The sequence below is a fragment of the Pleuronectes platessa genome, chromosome 6, assembly GCF_947347685.1.
Source record: "Pleuronectes platessa chromosome 6, fPlePla1.1, whole genome shotgun sequence".
NCBI lineage: Eukaryota > Metazoa > Chordata > Actinopteri > Pleuronectiformes > Pleuronectidae > Pleuronectes > Pleuronectes platessa.
In genome coordinates, this window is record NC_070631.1 from 3,072,484 (window position 1) to 3,093,988 (window position 21,505).

General features: G+C 45.8%; 1 protein-coding gene across 1 annotated transcript; it reads right to left on the bottom strand.

Annotated features, from left to right (window-relative positions):
• Positions 1-5,453: 5,453 nt before the first annotated feature.
• Positions 5,454-15,219, bottom strand: plekhg5b (pleckstrin homology domain containing, family G (with RhoGef domain) member 5b; the record flags this gene model as incomplete). Its single annotated transcript, XM_053425083.1, is given in 7 exon segments — positions 5,454-5,620; positions 7,559-7,695; positions 7,933-8,024; positions 8,426-8,486; positions 8,574-8,673; positions 10,806-10,947; positions 15,136-15,219. Coding segments are annotated over 6 exon segments (600 nt in total), but the record flags the coding sequence as incomplete, so codon positions are not given.
• Positions 15,220-21,505: the final 6,286 nt, after the last annotated feature.

Sequence of the window (21,505 nt, forward strand, 5' to 3'; positions counted from 1 at the left end):
AGCTCAAATCTGAGAATATTCAACAATTTGTGCTTGAAAGATGTTTTAATTTCTGAATCTGCTGCTGTCAATGGACTCACCGATGACCCCACTGACCTTTACAACTCTCCTAAAGTTTAACAACTCATAAAAGCTCATAAAGTCTGTTCATGTCTCTGCAGAACATATGTTTGTGTAATTCTACAACTTTTTCTGTGACTCAAATGTTTCCCGACATGTTATATCTTATGACCCGTCACAGACGTCAGGGGAAGTTGTGCACACTGGAAAGTGTAACATCTCTGTCGGAGCTGTTCTCAGGTCAGTCAGCGACACTTCTCACTCCATTAACAAACTATACCGACTGTTGTTGGAGGACGTTCCAGCGATGACGCCCCGTGTGACCACCACTCATTCAGCCATTGTCATTCAAAGTGGATGCATGTTAATCCGACAGTTGTCCCCCATTGTGAGGCCGTAAGATAGCGAGAGAGGGGGGGGGGGGGGGGGGACGGCTGCTGGACGTGACAGCCGCCCTCAGTTTGATAATGCAGCAGGTAAAGATGGGTGTTTGCAGAAAAGAGAGGAAATGCGTGACGACAATAGCTACACAAAGCAAACTGAGTGTATTGACTGAGGAGGATTCAGCTCGTGTGTTACAGTTTGTCGCAGGGCTCAGTGTGTAGATGCTACGACAACACAACAACACAACGCTCCCTGTCCCCCTGTCCACCTTCAGGTGAGATGTGTCTTCTGCCCCGGGGCCTTCCTGCAGCGCCTGTCAGCTCTTTCCCGAGCGCTGAGCCCGCGTCTGTTATGAATCAACACCATCTACAGACAGTATCTCGTCTGTGCATAACAAACTCCTCAAGCCCCCCCCCCCCCCCCTCCCTCCCGAGGCAGCACCAGCGGCCCTTGCTCTCTTTTGAACGACAGGTGAAACTGACTCGAGTTAGAACAGTTTCTTTGGTCCAAATAAACTTCATAATCTCCAAATTATAAAGTTTAAACAGGAAAACTAAGAAATGCAACAAGTCCTCAAATTTGAGTGGCTGGAATTTTATTTAAATTTTATTTAATTTGTTTATTTAAGATCATTTTGAGCTTTTTTGTGCTTGTTATAGATATTTTCAATATTATTATTGTGGATATGAAACGTTAGGTTTAGTAGCATTATGAAAATAATCTAAAATAAAGTGGCATCAGCTGAATTAACCCTTTTTTCATTGAACTTTTTTTAATCAGGTAGAATCTGATCTACAGCCGCAACTATTTTCATTATCCACTGATCTGATGATTGTTTTCTCAATTAATCTGATTGATTATTGGACTGTGAAGAGTCTGAAAGTACAGGAAGTGGAGTTTCATGTTTTCTCGGGGTCAGTTTCTGTTTGATTTAATAAAAGATTTATAGAGACTGATCAGAAAACACTTCCTTGAAGAGTAGTCAATAGTTAATTTAATGAAGATTTCCTTGATGTGATGGGTGAAAGGCATTATGGGATGCCCGGGCACTGACACACACACACACACACACACGAAGAATCCGACACCTGACGTGAACTCACCGGGAAAACCAGAACCATCCCACTAGAAAACTGTGATGTTTCACCTCTGGATCAAGTTGTGTGTTGTCGAAGTGTTTGTGTTCACGGCTCTATAGCAGCTGATGGACGTGTGCGTTATATAAAGAAAGTGCCAACGGAGCAGGAGCAAGGATCAATGTACTGAACGTCCTTTCACTGAAAGTCACAAGACGGCTGCGTTATCTTTTTTTTTACGAGTGTAGACACTGTAAAGCTCGCCCTATGTTTCTCTTTACAGTAAAAGGGAACGACAAAATGTGTGTGATCGCTGTGTCACTGCCACAGAAATGTCACTGCGTTGTGTGTGTCTGTGTGTGTGTGTGTGTGTCTGTGTGTGTGTGTGTGAAACCCCCGATGTATGAAGTTTTGCTTTCGCTCCAAACTGACGTCAGGTCGTAACTGGAAAAACAGTCGACTGAAAACATCCTGAGCCTCGGCCCGGGGGATTAAAGCTGTCGACCTGCCGGGCCGGTCAAATGAGTCACAACACAAACAGGCGGGAAGTCGTGACGGCAAAAAAAAGAAGGTTCAGGTTTGTGTTACAGTTCCGTCGAGTTGTGTAACCGCAGTTCAACCCTGCACGGATGTGGAACACCTCTTTATATTTATTCTCCGCTCTCCTGGTTTATCCTCCTGACTCAGGCAAACAGCTGATCTCTTCCAGGGCAGCAGAGAGGATCTGATACTGTCAGGGTGTAAAAGGATGGATTATTTGCTGATGGTGCAATAAGGACGAGGCACAGACGGGCAGCGATGCTTTATGGGAACTAATCAGCGGGGTTGGAATGTGCTTCTCGACCAATCGGAGCGCTCGGCCCCGGCTACCCCCTGGTCGTAAAATAATCAATCCAGAGCATCAAAGCTCTCTGCAGCCAATCACGAGGCTGCCAAGAGACTATAAATTGTAACGTGCATGCGATAATAGACCTGCAACGCCCGAATTCAAACAAAAGAGTTCCTCTTGCACAGAAAAAGGGTTCGGCTGCGTTTCCTGTGAAGCCACGAGTCGGCTCACCGGGCGAACACCCACACGTCTTTGAGCAGAGCACTCGATTCCATAAAAAGCATGCATGCATTTTAAAAAGGCGAGTGCCAGAGCCGCTGCCATGGAAATGCAGAGACGGCTCTTTGTGCCCACAAGAGTTTTACTGCTGCAAACAGCTTTTATATGAAATATGAAATGGAGCTGAGAGCAGACGACTGTAAAAGATTAAAGGATCAATGAACCTTGATGAGCTTTGCTTCTATTCTCAGGTTCAAGCCTGAAATTCAAATTGTTTCCAGGTCAGTTTCACCTGAGATGAAAATACCGATTGAGTAAAGTATTAAAGGAAAACATTGAGGTACCTGTATGTACTCTTCTATACTTTTACTACATTTCAGAGGGAAATATTATATTTAAATGTATCTTACATACTTCATACAGGTTTACATCAATTCAGCATCACTCAGCTTGAACAGAACAATGATTAGTTTGTCAAAGGATCAGAGAATCATTGCATCAGATCCAGACATCGTCCTAATTCCACACATTCTTCGTCAACACCTGGTAACTACATTACCCACAGTGCACCTGGGTCTGGAGAGCTCACAGCTTTTCCAACCTCATAGCTTCCAGACTTTTTTTTTTTTATTTTCCAAATGGTTCAACCCAACTGACTCATGAGAAATTTCCACAGACTTTTAAAATGACATAGTGAAACTCTTCCTGTTTTTTTCCACTGTTACTAAAACTACTTCTTCTAATAATACTACTAAAAATAAACAGTACAATGATGTAACACAGGGCTTTTTCTTTTGACTTTCTAAGTATTAAGTACAACTGGAGCATGAAAGTTGTCGGTTGTGTAAGTTGCTCAGATTCTTTTCATTTTGATGTTGATTTAACATTTATAACAATTATAATAGTTCAGTACTTTTACTCCGGTGACTTTCTGAGTGTTTACTCTTCTGTGGGTATTTTTACAGGATGTTTTTGTTGCATGTTTTACTCAATTAAAAGGATCTGAAAACCTCTGGTAGTGATGAGTAACGTGTTTTTGTCACCATGTTTCCAGCTGCAGGACAAACTGTGTCCTGACAGATCTCAGCATCGCCACAAACAGCTCATCATCGCCCCCCTGAGGACGACCAGAGACTTTACTCTGCATGTTCCCAGTTAAATAAACTGGGATGGCTCCACCTGCAGAGCAGAGGCGCTTCAGAGCTTTGGAAAAATCAGTAAAGGCCAGAAAAGAAAATTAAACACAACTCAGGAGGGTGTGATATTATTACAACTCAGTAAAGTCTGAGTGTTTTAACTTCACTGGCTTCCAGCAAGTCCTCGCCTGTCTGCCTGCCCACAGCAGCAACAGAGACACCAGTGGGTTCAGTGGGTTTGCACGTGTCACCTGTTAATGGCTCTAATTACTTCCCGAGTGTTTAACGACTTGTTTAAAACTCATCAGAGAGCAGCTCCCCACATTAAACTGTCCAAACCCGAGCGAAAACAAAAACTAAACTACTTTAACTTCAGCGATTTATTATTTATTGACAGAACAAAAACACACTAATGCTTTTAACTCAAGGGTTTGATTCCCTCTGAACATGTACACACTCGTGCAGTTCAGTGACAACGTTATGAGGATTCAAGCAACCGTGACACATCTGGCTTCAACACGCACCAGTGACAATTCAACACGTACGGTCCTGTGAACATTACTGTGGTGAACTGGTCAGACTGGTGAACTGGTCCCAGTGGGAGGGATGATGCTGAGCAACAACTTCTACAATGACAGCACTGTTGTGTAGAAGGAGCAATTTACGCTTTAGGTAAACAACACTGTTTATAATGTATTTTATAACAGTTTTTATCAAAGGAAATACGTATTGTATTTTTGTAAAATGTACAGACGGATAGATATAATATATTAAGCAATAGAGATTCTCTCTTGTCCCGTGTCTCATCCTGTCTTTCCCCAAGTTCCTAGGAAATCTGTTCACTAGTTTTTGCTCAATCCTCCTGACACACACACAAATCTGACACATTAATCCCTTGAATGCGTCAGATTCTTTTCATCGAGATCCCTGATTTATTTACTGAGAAATCAGTGAAAATGACAAACACCTTATGATGCAATGCAAAAATAAAATTTCACCAAGTTTCATGAAAATCTGTTCAGTTGTTTTTTGCATAATCCTGCTGACAAACAAATTATCCAACTAGGAAACAGACAAGAGTGGAAACCAAACGTTATCAGGTTCCAACACAACAATCCCACAGACACAAAACACGACTTGTTTCACTAGTTGTGTTAATACGCTGCCACATGAACCTGATGACTGTCTGCCCTGTTTCCAGCCCAGTGCACCGGGATCCTGCAGACCTCCGCCGGCCACTCAGCACCTCGCACCAGGGACAAAACAGCCACTTCCTGTAGCGGCAGGAAGTGCTGCAGTGGCACACGGTGTTCCTGAGTGAGCTCATCAAGTCACAGGAGATTTCAAGCGTTCATTCGGCAGCAGCCGAGCGGGTCGGCATGTACGTACACGACACGTGCACACAAAAGAGACACAACGCAGCTGCCGGAGAGGAAATCCAGAAAAAGACATTCTCAGGTTTGCACTGTACAGAGCAGATAATGAGGTCATGATGGGATTACCCTGAGACACTGCACTAGACCAAGGCATCATGGGAATTGCAGGAAGAGGAGATGAAGTTATGGAAAATAGTGAGGGAGGGTGTGGCAAACCAGAAGGAGTCACAGGGTGTGTCTGTCTGTGGTTTACAGGAGGGCTGGTGTGTTTCACTTTGATGAGTCGGAGACCTCTTTCTTTCTTTTTCCTTTTTTTTTACGTCACATGAAAAACGACCGTGCCACGATGCCGTTCGGCCACATGTTCACTCACCAGCAGATCTATGGTCTCCTTGCGTCCCAGGGATCCGTGCTCCACCCGCTCGCTGCCCGGGGTGAGGATGTAGGGGCCCTGACCCCCCGAGGGCTTCATGTTGGGCAGGCTGAGAGACCTCATGTCCTTTACACCCTGCTCCACCTTCAGCTCATCGCCTGGCCGCGCTGAACGGGGGGGAAAAGAAGAGAGGAGAGGGGGAATCCTTTAAAAACTGTTTACAGTAAACTTTGTATGGCTGCTTGGGGGGGGGGGGGGGCAGAAAACACCCGTTCAGTTGAAATTTGCTGTTTATTGCCTTTTATTACATCCAACAGACATTAAGCTACGGGACTATTAATCTGTCAACAGCTTCCTGCTGCGTCAAAAATGAAAATAGTCAGAGTGAAACAAAAAGTTAAAGTTATAGGCCCCAAAAAACCCCCAGTGATAAACCAGAGATACCTTCATGGGATCAGTTTCAGTTTACATCATTTTTTTCTACACACTCATACCAAACCTAATCAGTTCATACTTTAAGTCCAAATTGGAGCTCGTCTGAATTTGAAGAAATCCTCTAAAAGGCCGATTGAGTTTTTAAGAGGCCATTGTGACCTTGACCTTTGACCTTTGATGAAGCAAATCTGATCAGTTCATCCGTGTGTCTTTGTGAACATGTCGGCGAAGTTTGAAAGGATTCTCTCGAGGAGTTCTCAAGATAACGTGTTCACAAGGTATCGACCTTGAATCACCGAAATCTAAATCCGCTCCTCCGTGAGTCAAAGTGAACAGTCACAACTACCACAGAGGGGATTTGTCACAGTAGCCTTGATCTTTGACCTTTCACCACCAGATTCGGATCAGTTCATCGGTTAGTCCAAGTGAACATTCGTACCAAATAAGAAGAAATTCCTTCTTTACGTCCTTAAGATATCGTGTTCACAGACGGACACCCTGAAGACGACACCGGCTCGGAGGTGTAATGAGAGGAAAAGCTTTTTTTCTCCCCGAGAGAAGCTGCCGAGCGATTCCTCTGATCATCTGATCCACTGTTAATTATAGAGCAGCGATTAAATCAGATTTAATATGTGTCTCAGCTCCGGAGCAGAACAACAGAGACGTCACGTGACCGAACAGCTGGGAACCGTCCGCCCGCGACCTCGGTGATTCAGACTGTGTGTGTAACTCCAGACTGTGGTGAGGAGGTGTGAGTCGGGAGGGCGGGGGGGGGGGGGGACAATTTAAAAAGGAGGAGCAGTTAGTCACGGCTCTGGATCTCACTTTTTACAGACGTGCTCTAACGGGAGGCGCCGCTCGAAGGGTTAGAGGCTGCGTGGTTGGGATTCGTGGAGGATTTGAAGAAGTCGATCAATCAGGCAGAGCGCTCGTCTTCCCTCTTAGATACAACTTAACACATTGAGTTGTTTTCTGTTGTTGTTGTGACAGAGGAAGGCAGTTTAATATTTATCTATGATTATCAAACACTGCAGCTTAACCTTCAAGGCCGAGTCGTCCCAGAAATATGTTGCACGTCTGCGAAAGTGAGTTTATTGTGCGAGGAGGCAACGTGCAAGGGAAGAAACTCCTTAAGCATTTATTAAAATCAATATATAACAGGCTCACTTACAGGTCATATTTCACTGGAGTGTCTAATCGTGTGAGTAACGAGCTGCTGTGAAGTCATTCCTTAATAATTCATCTTCTACGTCTTCAGGTGCCGTTCCTCAAGCGTTTTTCTGGATCAGACAGTTTATCTCTTTGGATCTGGAGACGTCCTCCTCCTCCTCCTCCTCCTCGGTGTGAGTCCAATAATAAAACTCTCTGATGTTCAACTTCACACACATTTCTTTTCCCGCCGCATCACTCGGGCCTGCCGTGATAAATCAGGGGCAGTCGGCTCTGTGGATCTCCACTCCAGGTATTTCAATATTGCTTTAAAGGACCTCCAACCATTATCTATAACGTGTATCCATCTGAAGGTCACTGGAGCCAATTGGACAGAACGCCAGCGAATCACAGGGCTTGACAATATAAGCCGCTCACACCTATGGTATGTCCCTAACACGGGGAGAAACATGCAAGTTCTACACAGAAAGAACCAGGAGCTCTGGGTGAAGAGTTCTTACCTTTGACCTTGAGGTAGTGTCCTCCGAAGCGGTACGCCTCGAAGTTGAGGGACAGAGGCGTGTTGGACTGATCCAGGAAGAGGTCGACCCGGGACAGCTCGATGCCGTTCCTCTCAAACACTGGTCCCAGAACCTCTCTGGAGGAGATGATATCAAATCAGAAGAAGTTACTTATGGATCTTGTTAATCCTAGAACTGTTTTCAGACATGGACGTGAAAGAGGGAAACTTTGTGAAGAAGAACAGACTCGTTCATAACAACAGGAAAAAGTTCAGATCACTGACGTCAGACCTGATCGCCAGAAACTCTAAAATCTCATCTTTCTAAGTTGACGTCTTCGATATTTATATTATTATTGTATTTCTTTCTCTCACCTCAGCGTTTTCTTTTTCATCGCAGGTACAATTTCTGTGGTTATGTCCACGTTGAGATCAAACTTGAGGCTGAAGCACTCCTTACTGGGGTCCTGCAGAGGAAAGGTGTGGGGGGGGGATGGAGAAGACATATTGTTAGTTTAGCTGCAGCTCTGTCGCCCCCCCCCCCCAGGGCTCTTGCTGTATGTGAGCTGCAGATCCACAGGGGGGCTCCTTCTGCCCGCCCGGCCCCGGCGGGGACAAAGAGCAGCTAGCAGGAGATAGTGTTGTTGCGTCATCGCTGCAGAGGACAATGGGCGCTGCTGTCATATTGCACAACCCCTCTGATTGTATCGTTGAATTTGAGAAAAAGAACATGCTTCTGCAAAGAAATGAGTCACTGAATGGACGGAGACTACACCCCCCTTTCCTCTGAAATCTAGTAAAAGTCTTCCAAGGAACAAGAGTAAGAGTCTGGCTTCTGGGGAGGGAGTTCATTTGTGTGATTGCTTACGTCTGTGTGGCGTCTCCGCGGCTTCTTCTTCACCAGCTTCAGCCCCCCGGTTTTACGCTCCCTGCAAAACAGTGACACACAACACACATCACATACAGATCCACTGACATGGCATCAGAACCAAAGCAGTTTGAGGGGGGTTACTGACCCGCGGTCGTTGGTCCCCTCGTCCTCTTCCTCCAGGTCGGAGGGGGGGCTGGTGCGTGGGGGACAGGAGCGCGTGGACACGTTCCGAGCCAGGATGGAGGCTAAAGGTCAAGAAAACACAACCGTCAGTCGTTCTGTCCGACAAGACCTGCAGCAGCAACTGTATATTTAATATTCATCTCTGAGACTTCTGCCTCCGACTCAATACAACAGAGTCAACAGGTTGTTGGATCACATCCCTTTCAAAACAGTTCCACAGAGTCATCATCTCCATTCAGGATCAGATTCCATCGGGTCTGAACTCAGAAAACATTCAACAGAATTCAAATATAATTGTGTTTTCTTTCTATCTATAGTCGTCTTTAATAAAGTTTCGGGTTTAGCCGTAAAATATCAAGCTTCAATTACAGTTGTATGTCCTGAGGGTTTGATAACATGAAGATTCACTGGCAATTTGTTTTTACTCCCTGATATAGTTATAAGATTCAACCTCAAAATGTATATTGGTCGAGCTCAAGTTCATTAATAAGAAAAAAAACAAAAAAACATTCTTAATCAGCTTCTCTTTTACCGAGGAAATCTGTTGGAAGTCCGGCTTATCAAATTCAAATTGAATTAAGTTGCTGATGTAATTACTTATAAACCAATTAACAGAATTTCACCATGAGCTATAAATAGCATCTTGCAAACTGCATGTGCATCTCACCACTTTTGATCCAATACAGTTTTTTTTATTGTTAACATGCACGTCACACTCTTTCTTTGCTCTTCATTATTATTTAATTATAGAGAGATGTGTCAGGGCCTCATTTAAAAGCTCTAAACAATCAAACACATTTTATTAAGAGTGTCCTTGATTTAGTTTTTTCACATTCCAGACTTCAAAACACACAAACAAACCAAAGTGAGAGAAAACACTTTTGGGAAATGAGAATTTCAGAAACTTCTCAAATGTCAAAAACTTCTCAAACACCCTGCAGGGTTAGAACGAGCCTCCTTCCTGACCTCTGAGATTCAGTTCACTGGTTTGAACTGGTCTGGTGCTGTGCCCACTGACGGCTGCTACGGCCAGTCAGAGGAACAGTCCACCAGTCACAGACAGGACTAACAATAGGTTGCCCTCTTCCTATCAGCCATGACAAGAGGAAGTCAGTCTGGATCCAAGGCGATAGAATCAGAAAAGACGATGCATGTGATTATTTTAAGAGTGAAGGAACTACATTTCCCATCTGCCATTGCAAATGATCCCTTTTGAATTCAACCTCGTCATTAGTCGTTAAAATAGTGTTGTTATATGTTGTAGTTTGTGTCTTGTATAGTTGTTTATAGTATTTGATTTAGTGTGTAGTGTAATGACCAATTGTCGAAATGAGAAATTACATGACTTTAAGCCGGCTTCACCAGTCACAACCGTCTCTACTACACCTGAGGATTGTGGGTAGTGAAGTGCTTCTTCTTGAAATCGTAAATAACACACAATTTTCATGAGCTATGCAGATCCACCTCCATATTTTATATCCTATTTTATCTGGAGGAGGTCGCACGGTGTGAACACAAACGTCCGAGTGAGACGCTCTTTAGTTTCTACAAACTTTCTCCTTCTGGCCTCCAAGTGTAACGGTCTGTTGAAGCCCGGGAGAATAAGACGTGTGAACACAGCAGGACTCACAGCGAGCTTCCCCGTGAGAAAACGGTGACACACACACACACGTAGGAGACACCGACAAAGATGTGAGTTTGTGGTGATAAGAGCCGACACCAGTGTCTGTGTGTTGTTAAGAGAATCACGTGATCTGGAGTTAATATGTCACTTCCTGCCTCTGTCTGCTGCTCCGCCTCTCGATTGAATAATGCAGGAAGTTTTGTTGTTGTTGTTGTGAAAGTGCCTGTGCAGAACCCCCCCCCACCCCGGACCGGATTCTCCAGACTTCACCTACAGAGGTGTGGCTCCTACAGGAGAATCTAACACTGTCTCACTGTCCTGTAGCTTGTGGTGAGTCACTATGGATCATAACAATATTATATTATGATTAAAATCTCTATTCCTCTCATTGCTCAGAGCAGAAATCAGACTAAATTAGCAGTAAAATGTAATTTGGATAAAACTAAACTTTGAAATTCCAACAAACACATGGGATGTCGAGTGTTTCCCTTTTTTAGACGTCAGTTAAAACCTCCTGATATTTACACAGTGAAGGAAACGTTACCAAAAACACACAAAATGAGCGTCTACCTTGAGGTTGCAAGTCAAATCGCGGGTGTCGGTCAAAGTGCATGTTGTCTGTGTTCTCCGAGTGGAAGCGGGAGTCACATGACTCACACAGATGAAGGGGGCTCTTGCTGTTCAGGTCCTGGCAGTCCTGGTGGTGGCAAACCTGGACGGGGGGGGGAACAAACACAGGAGGGGAAGGGGGGGGGACAAGAGAAAGTCAGATCAACACAACTCTCAAGTACACAACATTTGTACAGAGCGGGCCGAAGTGAAAACGGCTCAAACCGTCGCACACACTCAAAATAAACAGCTCACTATTGTTTCTGCCACAATTAAATGACCACAGAGGCGACCGCGGGCATTCCTGTGGTCTGGTGACCCCCCCCCCCCCCCCCGCCCCCCCCGTCTCCCACCATCTGTCCCCCCGTCCCCCCCCCCCGGCTGTGAGGAAAGACATCTAATTGACTTAAGAGTCAGTTTTTTCACCTCACGTGCTGATTTGGGAACAGCTTACACTCGCATAATCCAACCATCGTGTCCCGGGAGGTGGCAACAAAAACTGACCACAGGTCAGCGACTGGGAGACGTCCGAGGGCGACAGGCGGCAGAAGGAAGGTGGATTAAGGATCTCTCTGTGCCTCGGGCCAGACTGATCCAGCCCGCCCCCCCCCACCACCACCACACACACACACACACTCTTCCCCTCACCTCAGCAGCGGGTCAGGAAGCCTCTTCTACATCTCTTCACTCCCCCTTCAACCTCCACCCACACCCAAGGCAGGAAGCCAGGATATATGGGGAGATACAATGGAGGTCCCACTAATGTACTTCCTGTGATTGTTTCCCTGCACCCAGGAGGACACAACCGGGGGGGGGGGGGGGGGGGGGGGGGGGGGGGTGCAAGCTAGAGAGTCGAGCTTTCATGTAAACACAACAACTATAGATATGCAACAAGTGAAGTGGACGCTCGACAAAACAACATTATAAAGAGCGATCTGAGGCAAAATGCATTGTTGTGATTCGTACATGTGCATTGTCACATGGTTCTGACGACACAGGACAACGTGCAATCAGATCCCAACACAACCCCCCCCCCCGCCTGGTACTCGGGGACCCCAACACACATCCAGCTCCTCACCTCGCCCCCCCCCCCCCCCCCCCCCCCCCCCCCACTAACCTGCCCGACAACCTGCCCCTGTCGAGCCCCGCTGCCCTTTATTAATCCACTCCTCTCCATGTCTAGCCAGGTATAATCGCAGATTTTAAAGGGGCAGAAGGGGGTGGGGGGGGTTGGGGGGGACAAGGTTAATGGAGGGTGAGGAGTCCCAGTCAAGATATAAACCCGAAGCAGGAGGGACAGAAACAACAAGGGGACCGTCCAGAAGCTTTTCAGAAGAAGAACAAAGCCTCCTAATCTCACAGCCTAATTGGTGCCTGTGCTCTGTCCACAGCCATCTGACGGACCTGCCGGGAGATTAAACAGCCCAGTCCCAGCTCCGCCAGCCAGGGTCTTCTCCTCTTGTTCCTCCCCCCCCCCTCTGCCCTGTCCTCTGCCACCGGCGGCACCACCGGCTCCTCCCTTCCTCTCGGGGGCCCCTGCACCCGGGCAGACACCCGACCAGAGACAGGTTTTTAAATAGAAAGAGACGGAGGGCGAAGCACAACAAGAGGACGGCTTTGTTTACTGTGGCGAACATGACAGGATCTGCTCCAATAAGCACAGCGGGGGTTAAAGGATAAACCCACTTTATTACAACTTTGGGCCTTATTTTCATGGTTCTGTCTATTATTTCTCACTGTTATCACAACACTGCACTTACTCCAGTAATTGCTGGGATCTGGGAACACGGTGACGCCACGGCAGCGAAATGCAACGAGGCACGAAACACGAGCAGTTCAGACAAGTCGGGTGTTTTTATAACCGATGACCAAGAAGTCTGACAATGAATCTGAAATAAACCAGAATTATCCTTTAACACCAGTATAAACCACTGTTTAGTTTCCACACGACGGGTCACATGAACACAGGGAACGAACACGCAACTGTTTTGTTTCCTCCTTTTGTCATCTTCCAGCTCTGTTTTGGTTTTTCAAGCTCCAACAGCAAATAAAGGTTTAATAAATGAATGAGACAAACAGCAGAGTCCTTTAAACATTGATGCAGCTCTTCATTTATGATCCCATCCATGTTGTAGATGTTATTTTATTGATGTGCTCTCCAACTTGCAGCATCCACTGCACTTCTAAGTGTCCTGGGATGGAGATCCCTCACATGTGAGTCTCTGAGGTTTGTCCCTGTTAAAGGTTATTTTTCTTTGGTACTTTTACTCTTGTTGAGGGTTAAGAGCAGAGGATGTTAACATCTTTTAAGATCTATGAGACAAATCTGTGAATTTGGGCTATTCAAATAAAACGAGATTGATTGATTGAGTTAAGCCACATTTCGAGTGCAGGAACTTTTGCAGGAACTCCTTTCGTTGACCTGCTGGTGGCGCTAGAGGAAACTTCAAGGGGTTCCTGTCCAAGTTTCAGGTCAGTTGTAATATTTGATTCTAGGACAAAATGGTGAAATGCCGGACAGAAGAATCTACCAAACATTCAACCATGAGACATTCACTTCCTCGGAGTCTGAGAGTTTTAAACGACGCTCTACTGTCAACGAAGAAATGTAGAAAATCCAGTTTTAGATTTTTCTCTGTCAATCTGATGTTGGACCAGTTGCAGGTGCAGAGGACTGAAGCGTCTCTTTCCTCAGACTTCAACTCACAGAGACGTCTTCAATCTGTGAATCTGCAGCGACTCCTGCTCCTCCACGTCAACACAACGCGCTCACACATTTTCACGTAGCGGAGCTAAATATGCCGTCACACCCAGGTGGGATGTTCTCCAGGAGGTGTGGAGACACTGGGACGGGCCAGAGGAGCACAAGAGAACCACATGCCATATTTAGACAATCGGCCAGATGGGCAGGCCGCCTCGCCATCGAGCCGGGGCGTCCACATTCCTGTAGGAAAAATATCTGAGGCTGGACCAAGAGAAACAAGAGCATCAAGAGATGAAGGAACGTTTCTGTGAGTGAACCAAACAAACACACAACAAGAGGAGACACTCCCCCGGAGACACACACCTGATGGATCCGTGGGTCGCAAATACAACATGCCCCCAATGAGAGAGAGAGGAGTGACACAACCAGGCTTTCGTTATCAGGCCTTTACTGGGATCTGGACCTGGATCAGGGGGGGGGGGGGGCACAGCTGACTGGAAGCCGAGCGTGCCTCACACTGCCAGTTTGTGAATGTGTGCGAGACAACATGTGTCATGTGAGTCGCGTGTGTGTCGTCCCCCCCCCGCCCCCCGTCCCCTGCATGCCTGCACTCAGATCTGCCCGGATTAGTGCAGAGGTTCAGGGGAGCATGAGTGGGACTGTTGATGAAACACTGCATGCATGCATGGACACACACAGACACACACACACACACAGAGACACACACACACCCTTCCCCAACAGCTGAGAACACACAGCGGCCCTCGTCTCAGATTAGCACATCCAATGCCACGTGGCACCTGCTCATGCACCCTGGTTTCCACACGTCCTGCAAACATGCAAATAAAACCACACACAGACACACAATCACACAATCAGAGAGAGGGACTTGCAAATGCAGACATGCCCATTCCGAGGCTGTATCATCAAGCAACACAACCAGTCACCCAGCTGTAATAAAGCAAGTCTTGTTTAAGTGAAGATGACTGGAGTCCAACGAGGTGAATCAGGATTATGACCTCAACACCTAATCCGCCAACTACTGGCACGCAACAAGCGAAGGCCACACGTTACAACACAACCTGCACCAGCACCGGTTATAAAGACGACTGCACGCGGCTGATACTGTGAACCTGTGGCTCAGTCGGATCGGGTCAAGAGTCAAACTTGTCTTCATCATGATTTAGAGTTAAGGACGGCACACGTTTGGTTTTTAGAGCATCAGCCTGGCTTCCCTCACCGCCATCACAAAACAGACACGTCTAAATAAGGCAGGAGGAGCTTTGCCACATCCTCGGGGGGGGGAAATGTAAATGGAGTTACATGACGCACCGAGGGAAAGGCCGAGCATATAAATTCAAATCCAGATTACAGAGCTGACTCGTGGTGATACGAGGCCCATCCATCACCGGGAGCTCCGACAGGGATCTGCTCGGTGAAGCTCTTCCTGGTTTTATTATGCAAAAACCCCAAAATCTACACAGGTTGGAACTTCCAGGTTGCAAGAGTTTCCTCACTCCGAGCTCCCCCCCCGCAGAACAGCTTGTCCTGCCAGAGCACACCTAACACTTGTGCAACGACACGTACCACCGTGCACACGTTTGCATCAGGTGGAGGAGTGAAGAGGTGAGGTGAGCCGCAGGCTACAGTTTCTCTCCCTACATGTCCCAGTGTATCTGCAGGGAGGGAGGGAGGGGGGGGGGGGGGGGGAAGAGAGAGAGAGAGACCCGGGTTTCACTGTGTGTCAACAGTGTTTAACCAGATCTCTAACTTCTGATCTGATCTCATTGAGTTATTAACGTCTCACAACTTATCCTCAAGGATTCAGCTTTAATCACCTTGTGTTAATTACCAAGGTCACAGTCATACACTCAGTTTGTGAACAGAATTTTCCAACCATGATGATTTCTTTCTTTTCTTTAATCATGGTCCATACAAAACTGCCTGGAAACAATTATCTGGTCATATATTTAATAGTGTATTTAATATATATCTGTATCTGCTCTGCTGAGCGTCCTTGTTTGTATTGCTCATTTGATATGTACTAATAAAACCCAGAAGAAAGAGATTATTCCCAAAATAAGACGATAATCAGCCACCAAGGTGTGAATAGTAAAAACAGGTAGAGTTCACCAGGAGGAGTCTGGCTCCGGGTCCGTGCTTTTATTGTGTGTTGATTACAGACTGTGAGTGTGAGTGTGAGGGTCTGAGTTCAGAGGGAAGAGAGATTCATGTTCAACTCTACTGCATCTGATAGAAAAACACTGGAGTAAAACTGAATCATACCTATTATGGACATATTGTGAAAAGTGGAGTTTTCCCCACACATTTATTAAGCCATCACTCTCTCTCACACACACACAACACACACACACACTTTGGGATGGTGGTGCCCACACCCACTGAACAAACGCCCTGTCATTGTTCAAAGAGGCCATTATCAACACACACACACACACACACACACACACCCACACACCCACCCGTGGTCCTCAGTCAAAACAACAACAGAAGGCCTATTCTGATGAAGCAGTGTGGGATCATGGGAGTTACAATATTTCTTGTCCCATTTTCTTCTTGGGTCTGTTACCCTGTGCATTTTCGAATATTGCAAACAACTATGAATAAGCCTGATTATTTGCATTTTAATCATATACAATGCAACAAAAAAAAACAACGCACAACAAAGCTGACTCCAAAACGTGTAACACAACGTATCTTTGTCTGCACCATGAATAAAACTGTGGATTTCTCTGGGGTTTAACATCGATGGACACATTTTGTCAACAAACTATATGACAGTTACTTATGCAATCTTTTAAAGTCCATATTGAGATATTAGAATATGGAACAAACATGGAATCAAAGCCAACACAACAGCTCCCCCCCCGATGGTGACGGTGAGGACAAAGCATGGCGTCGGGGGCCGAGCGGTTGTCCCACGCCGAGCGGCCCTCGCTGCACTTCAGTGTTTGTTGAGTCTGCGGCTGACGTCCAGGTACAGTGTGTTTAATCACCCGGGCCAACTCTAATGTCCCCCATCACTCCGCTCCCACAGAGACGCTCCGGGGTCCTGTCCTAACACGAGGGGGGGGGCAGGGTTTTCCTTCAAAAACCCTTCCTCACCTCGTCATGTCTTCCCCCCCACCCCTCACACACCCACAGAAGAACCTCAAGTGTGTCTCAAACACACCCGTGTGCACACAAATGGTTGGTTATCACCAGACGAGGCAGGATCCTGCACGGTCTTGTTCAAACAGCGTGACTGCAGAGAAGTCAGTGAAATACTCAGACGGGCGTTTGGCCAGAGCGGCTCTGAGCGTCTGGAACACACAACAAATCAAAGAACAACCCCGGACGCCAGACACCGAGTCCACATCACCAGCGGTTCACAGTCTGAGGAGGAGGAGGAGGAGGAGGAGAAGACAAACCACTGTCTCATTTTCACGGCCAAATAAGCAGATGCACCGACCTTTGACCCTGACCTGGAATCAGTGAAACACACAGAGAGCGGAGGACTTTCTGCAGAAAACTGATCCTGGTCTGCAAAAATTTAAAGTTGAATGTTGAAGTGAGGACTGAGACATTCTCTTTGTGTACCAAATTCAATTTCAAGGTATTTTTAACAGAATTTCTCAAGTCCTACACGGGACAGAGTATTTGGACGACTATCAGTGTCTCCAGGGGATATTTATATACACAAATTAAAAGTGATTATAAAATTGTTTTGATTATTTGAGTCTATAACAACAGCGAATAATATATATATATACAAATATGTTGATTATTAATTTATTAAATGTCAATAAGAAATATTTGACTTATGATCAAATAATCATTCAGGCACAAAGTATTTACTTTTTTCTACCTAAACTTAAATAATAATAACAGTTGTAGAATAATAATCTAAATTGACTAGTTAATTAAGCCACTTAGTATTTTAGCAATAAATCATTTTGAATGAGCGCACGAAAGCCACAGCTGTAACTGACCTCCAGGAATAAACGTTTATCACTGAACTGTTTTCCAAGCTTTAAAGTTTCCCAGATTCAATTCACATCACAAACCAAACCCTGCGTCCTCGAGCTGTGATGTGTCTCTGCAGCCGCTCACTGTCCTGCAGGAGGACGTCAGGACTTTCATGTCCTCATTATATCAGCTGCTGTATTAGGCTTTGATGGATCGTCGGGGGGGGGGGGGGGGGGGGGGGGTTTGAGGAGTGACAGGTCTGCAGGGCGAGCGTGTGTTTCATCAAGTCGAGCTGACAGAGAGCGAGGGAGGTCAAACTCTGCTGCATGTTACTTTTTCACTTCCCATTTCCGGAGAGGCGTTTTGATTCGTCCCGGGGGGGAGAGCGGAGCACGTGAGCCCGTAGGGAACTCGAACCCGCGTGCCGGAGAGGAGCCTGCTCTCCTAAACATTACACAGAGTTGCAATTAGCTCGGTAGGTGGGATTGAAGACCAGCGGCCGGTAAGAGCTGTGGGAGATCAAAGTGGGAGCCTGATAAATAAAACATCCATCTGCTGAGGGGTGGGGGGGGGGGCGCCGCCGCCGCCGCTCGCTTTCTTCTGCCGCCATCTGTCCTCTGGCCGGGCCGAGGAGCCGAGGAGCCGGAGGAGCCAGGGCCTGGATCTCTCCCTCCAGCCTTATGCAACTCGACGGCCGGCCTGTCTGCACGTCTGCTCCACATTAACAGACTCTCCCTCATCCTGCTGCCGACGCCTCACTCACATGTGGATCCACTCAAACAGAGGCACTTGCTGTGTTTCATCCTCCGAAGAGAGAAGTGGGAGTGTGTGTGTGTGTGTGTGTGTGTGTGCAGCCCAAACACATGTTGATAAGTGTGTTCATTAAAAAGGACCCACGGTGATAAATCCTGCACAGTGAACGAGGATCAGACATCGAATTTAGAACGAGGAGAGTGTTTCACATGAAGTCATTCACATCCAGAGACGGATAATAAAACAATGAACGCAGCTCTATGTTATTAACCCTGTACGACATAATGTACTACACACAGCCAGAAGACACACAACCAACAGACACACAACCATTACAATTTACTTCACATCCCCCAGTTGCTGTTGTTTAGCTTTCAATGTGGAGAGCCGTTAAAATAGTTGACCACCTTTAAAACCAATGCATTTCTGATTCACACAAAAGTAAACTAAAGCAAACTTTTCATTTCCAGCCTCTTTGTATTCATGAAATAAATAATAACTGTCGCATGTAGATTTTAAAAGCTCATATCAATCATTTCAATGGACATGATATGAGCCTTAAACACAAGTGTCGGGATTCATTGTTTTTGTTTACAGATATGCAGAAAACAATTATCAATGTTTACAAAGATGTTTACAATGCAGAAAATTGTATTCATGTCTATTTTCTTTATTCAAGTTCTATTTATTTAGATGCATTTGCGTTTCTTTTTAATTGATAGTTCATTATACGAAAGTTTAAGGTTTCATTTTTTACCTTAATTACATTTCTTTGTCCAGGGTTTGATAACAACATCTTAGGAATCTTTACCAACTATATATCAGCCCTAATATTCACTCATATCGGCATCACCTTTGTCTTTATCCATATATAAAGATTTATATCCAGATTGTTACGGTTGCAAAGCTACGTATAACTGGAGAGTCGCTGGAGACGGGTTCAGCAAACAAAACTGTTGATTCAGTTTATCTTAACAACTTTAAATAATAAAACTGAACCTGATCTTAGTAATAATTTGTCAGAGGAAACCTGAGGTTTCACTGCTGGACTGTAAACTGAGGAGACTTCAGGAAACAATGACACTATTTGCCTTCATTCTCTTTTCCAAATGATTTCATCATCCAAACGTTTCTCCAGACGCGTCGGCCAAAACTCTGAAAATAAAAATCCAAGTTGTGATAAACAGGAATCACTGCCCTAAAAATAAAAAGACCGAACCTCCAGAGTCTGAGGCTCAGTGGAAAAGGTCAGGTTGTGTGACTCATTGGCTTGTGTTGAAGGTACGAGGATATCAGACACACAACTGTACACAAACAAGGTGCATTTCACAACGTCTGCACAGTGACACACACAAGGTGGAGAGCAGCGGGTTTTTCCCAGATTTCATACCTCAGTACTTATTGTAAACTTTCATTTATTTAAATTTTTCTAGGTCACTGGATGTTTCCATGATGTCAACTTCCAGCTTTGCAGTCATTTGAGGTCTTTGTGGTTTTTTTCTTGGATCAACGTTTATCAGAGATGAGCTCCAGGTTCCATCAGATCCGGAAACTGGAGGCAGATCATATATATCCTGCTGCTGGGATCACATGTTCTTGTTTATAGCAAATCAACACAAGCTCTCGGATCTCTGTGTGTCTTTCCAAGTCGACATATTTGTTTACGTCTTCTTCATTCTGAGATATTTGCATTCTTATTCTTATTCTTATTGTTTTCAGTTTTCTGTCTGTTCAGTGTTCACTCGCTCCCGGTGAATCCTCCGGAGATTCTCCTGCTGCGTCCTCACATGGGTTCACTCAAACCTCATCCAGTGACTGGCAGGAGAACCTCTCATATTCAGCCGCTCTGGATCATATTCAGCCGCTCTGGAACATTTCAGACAGGTTTTGCCTCTTTTAATTGCTCGCTACGACTTATATTTACATTTCATTTCACACTGGGACTCTGGCCCACGGTCCCTGTGTAACCCAACAAGTCCTGATCAAACCCCCCCCTCCACACGACTGCAGACACATTTTCATTTCCTCTGGTGGGAATAAATATGAAATTTACTCCAGATAAGCATCAACTCTCCAGTGGACGTGTTGCCGTGTTATCTCGTTCCCCCGGTCGCTCTCCCCTCCGGCAGACACCCCCCCCCCCACCCCCCCCACACACACACAAACAATCTACAGATGAAATCAGACACGGCACAAAGGTCCATCTGAACGCACGTGCGCACACACATACACACAAACGCACACACGCACACACATGCCACAAAGTCAGAGACTCACTCAGGAACAAACAAGCTCACAGGAAACCCTGTTCACTCATTTTTGGTGAAGCAGACTTTGCATTCCTGTGCAAGGTTTGTTTCAACATGCAGCGAAGTTTGCCCAAGAGAAATATCACCGCCTCGTTTTCCTCAACTCAACAACAAGTGGATTCAGACGCCTCTTTTCAGCCGAATCCATGAATTGAACATGAGACAATTATTTAAAGTTTTAATTTAGAATCTGCTTTTTGGAAGAATTATAAAGAAAAAAGCTTAAACTTTCATAGTTCTGAGTTCTACTTCAGGAGGAAAATGCAACTGACCCTCAACTCCCTGCAAATATTTACACAGCTACCCAGATGACACACGCCGCTGTCACAGTGTCGTCACAGGGAGGGAAACAAACACACAACACGCTGGAGCAGTGTCTTCAAGGAGATAAATCACGTCCCTGTCCTCTCAACACCTGGAGATCTAAACACGTCCAGGGTCGACACTGAATCCGGCTTCAGGGCGATCGAAGGAGGAAAACACTCCACTCACCGGCAGCTGGTCGCTCTCTCTCTCCCCCTTCCTCTCTCTCTGCTCTGTCAAGTTGTGCCGACTGTGCTGACTCCGGCAACATTGGCCGGACTGTGACGCAACCAGCCTTTCCTAACCATAGCTCCCGGGCAGGAGAAGGAGAGACAGACAGGAGGGCGGTGAGCAAGACCAAAAAAGGAGGAAGTGAGAGGAAAAAAACTGAAACCGGGTATTTCAGACGCTCAGTTTCGAAAAAACTTCCACCGAATACTGATTTGGGGTAAAAAACGATATGACATGGAAATTGATTATTTGTAAACCGCTAACAATTTGGTGTGAGTAACATGGAAAGGAGAGAAGCCCAGTGGGTGCCAGTGGGTACGCTGGTCTGTTGATATGAGAAGCAGATGTGAAATATGCAGACGCAGGAGGAAACGCTAAGTGTTGGTCTGCAC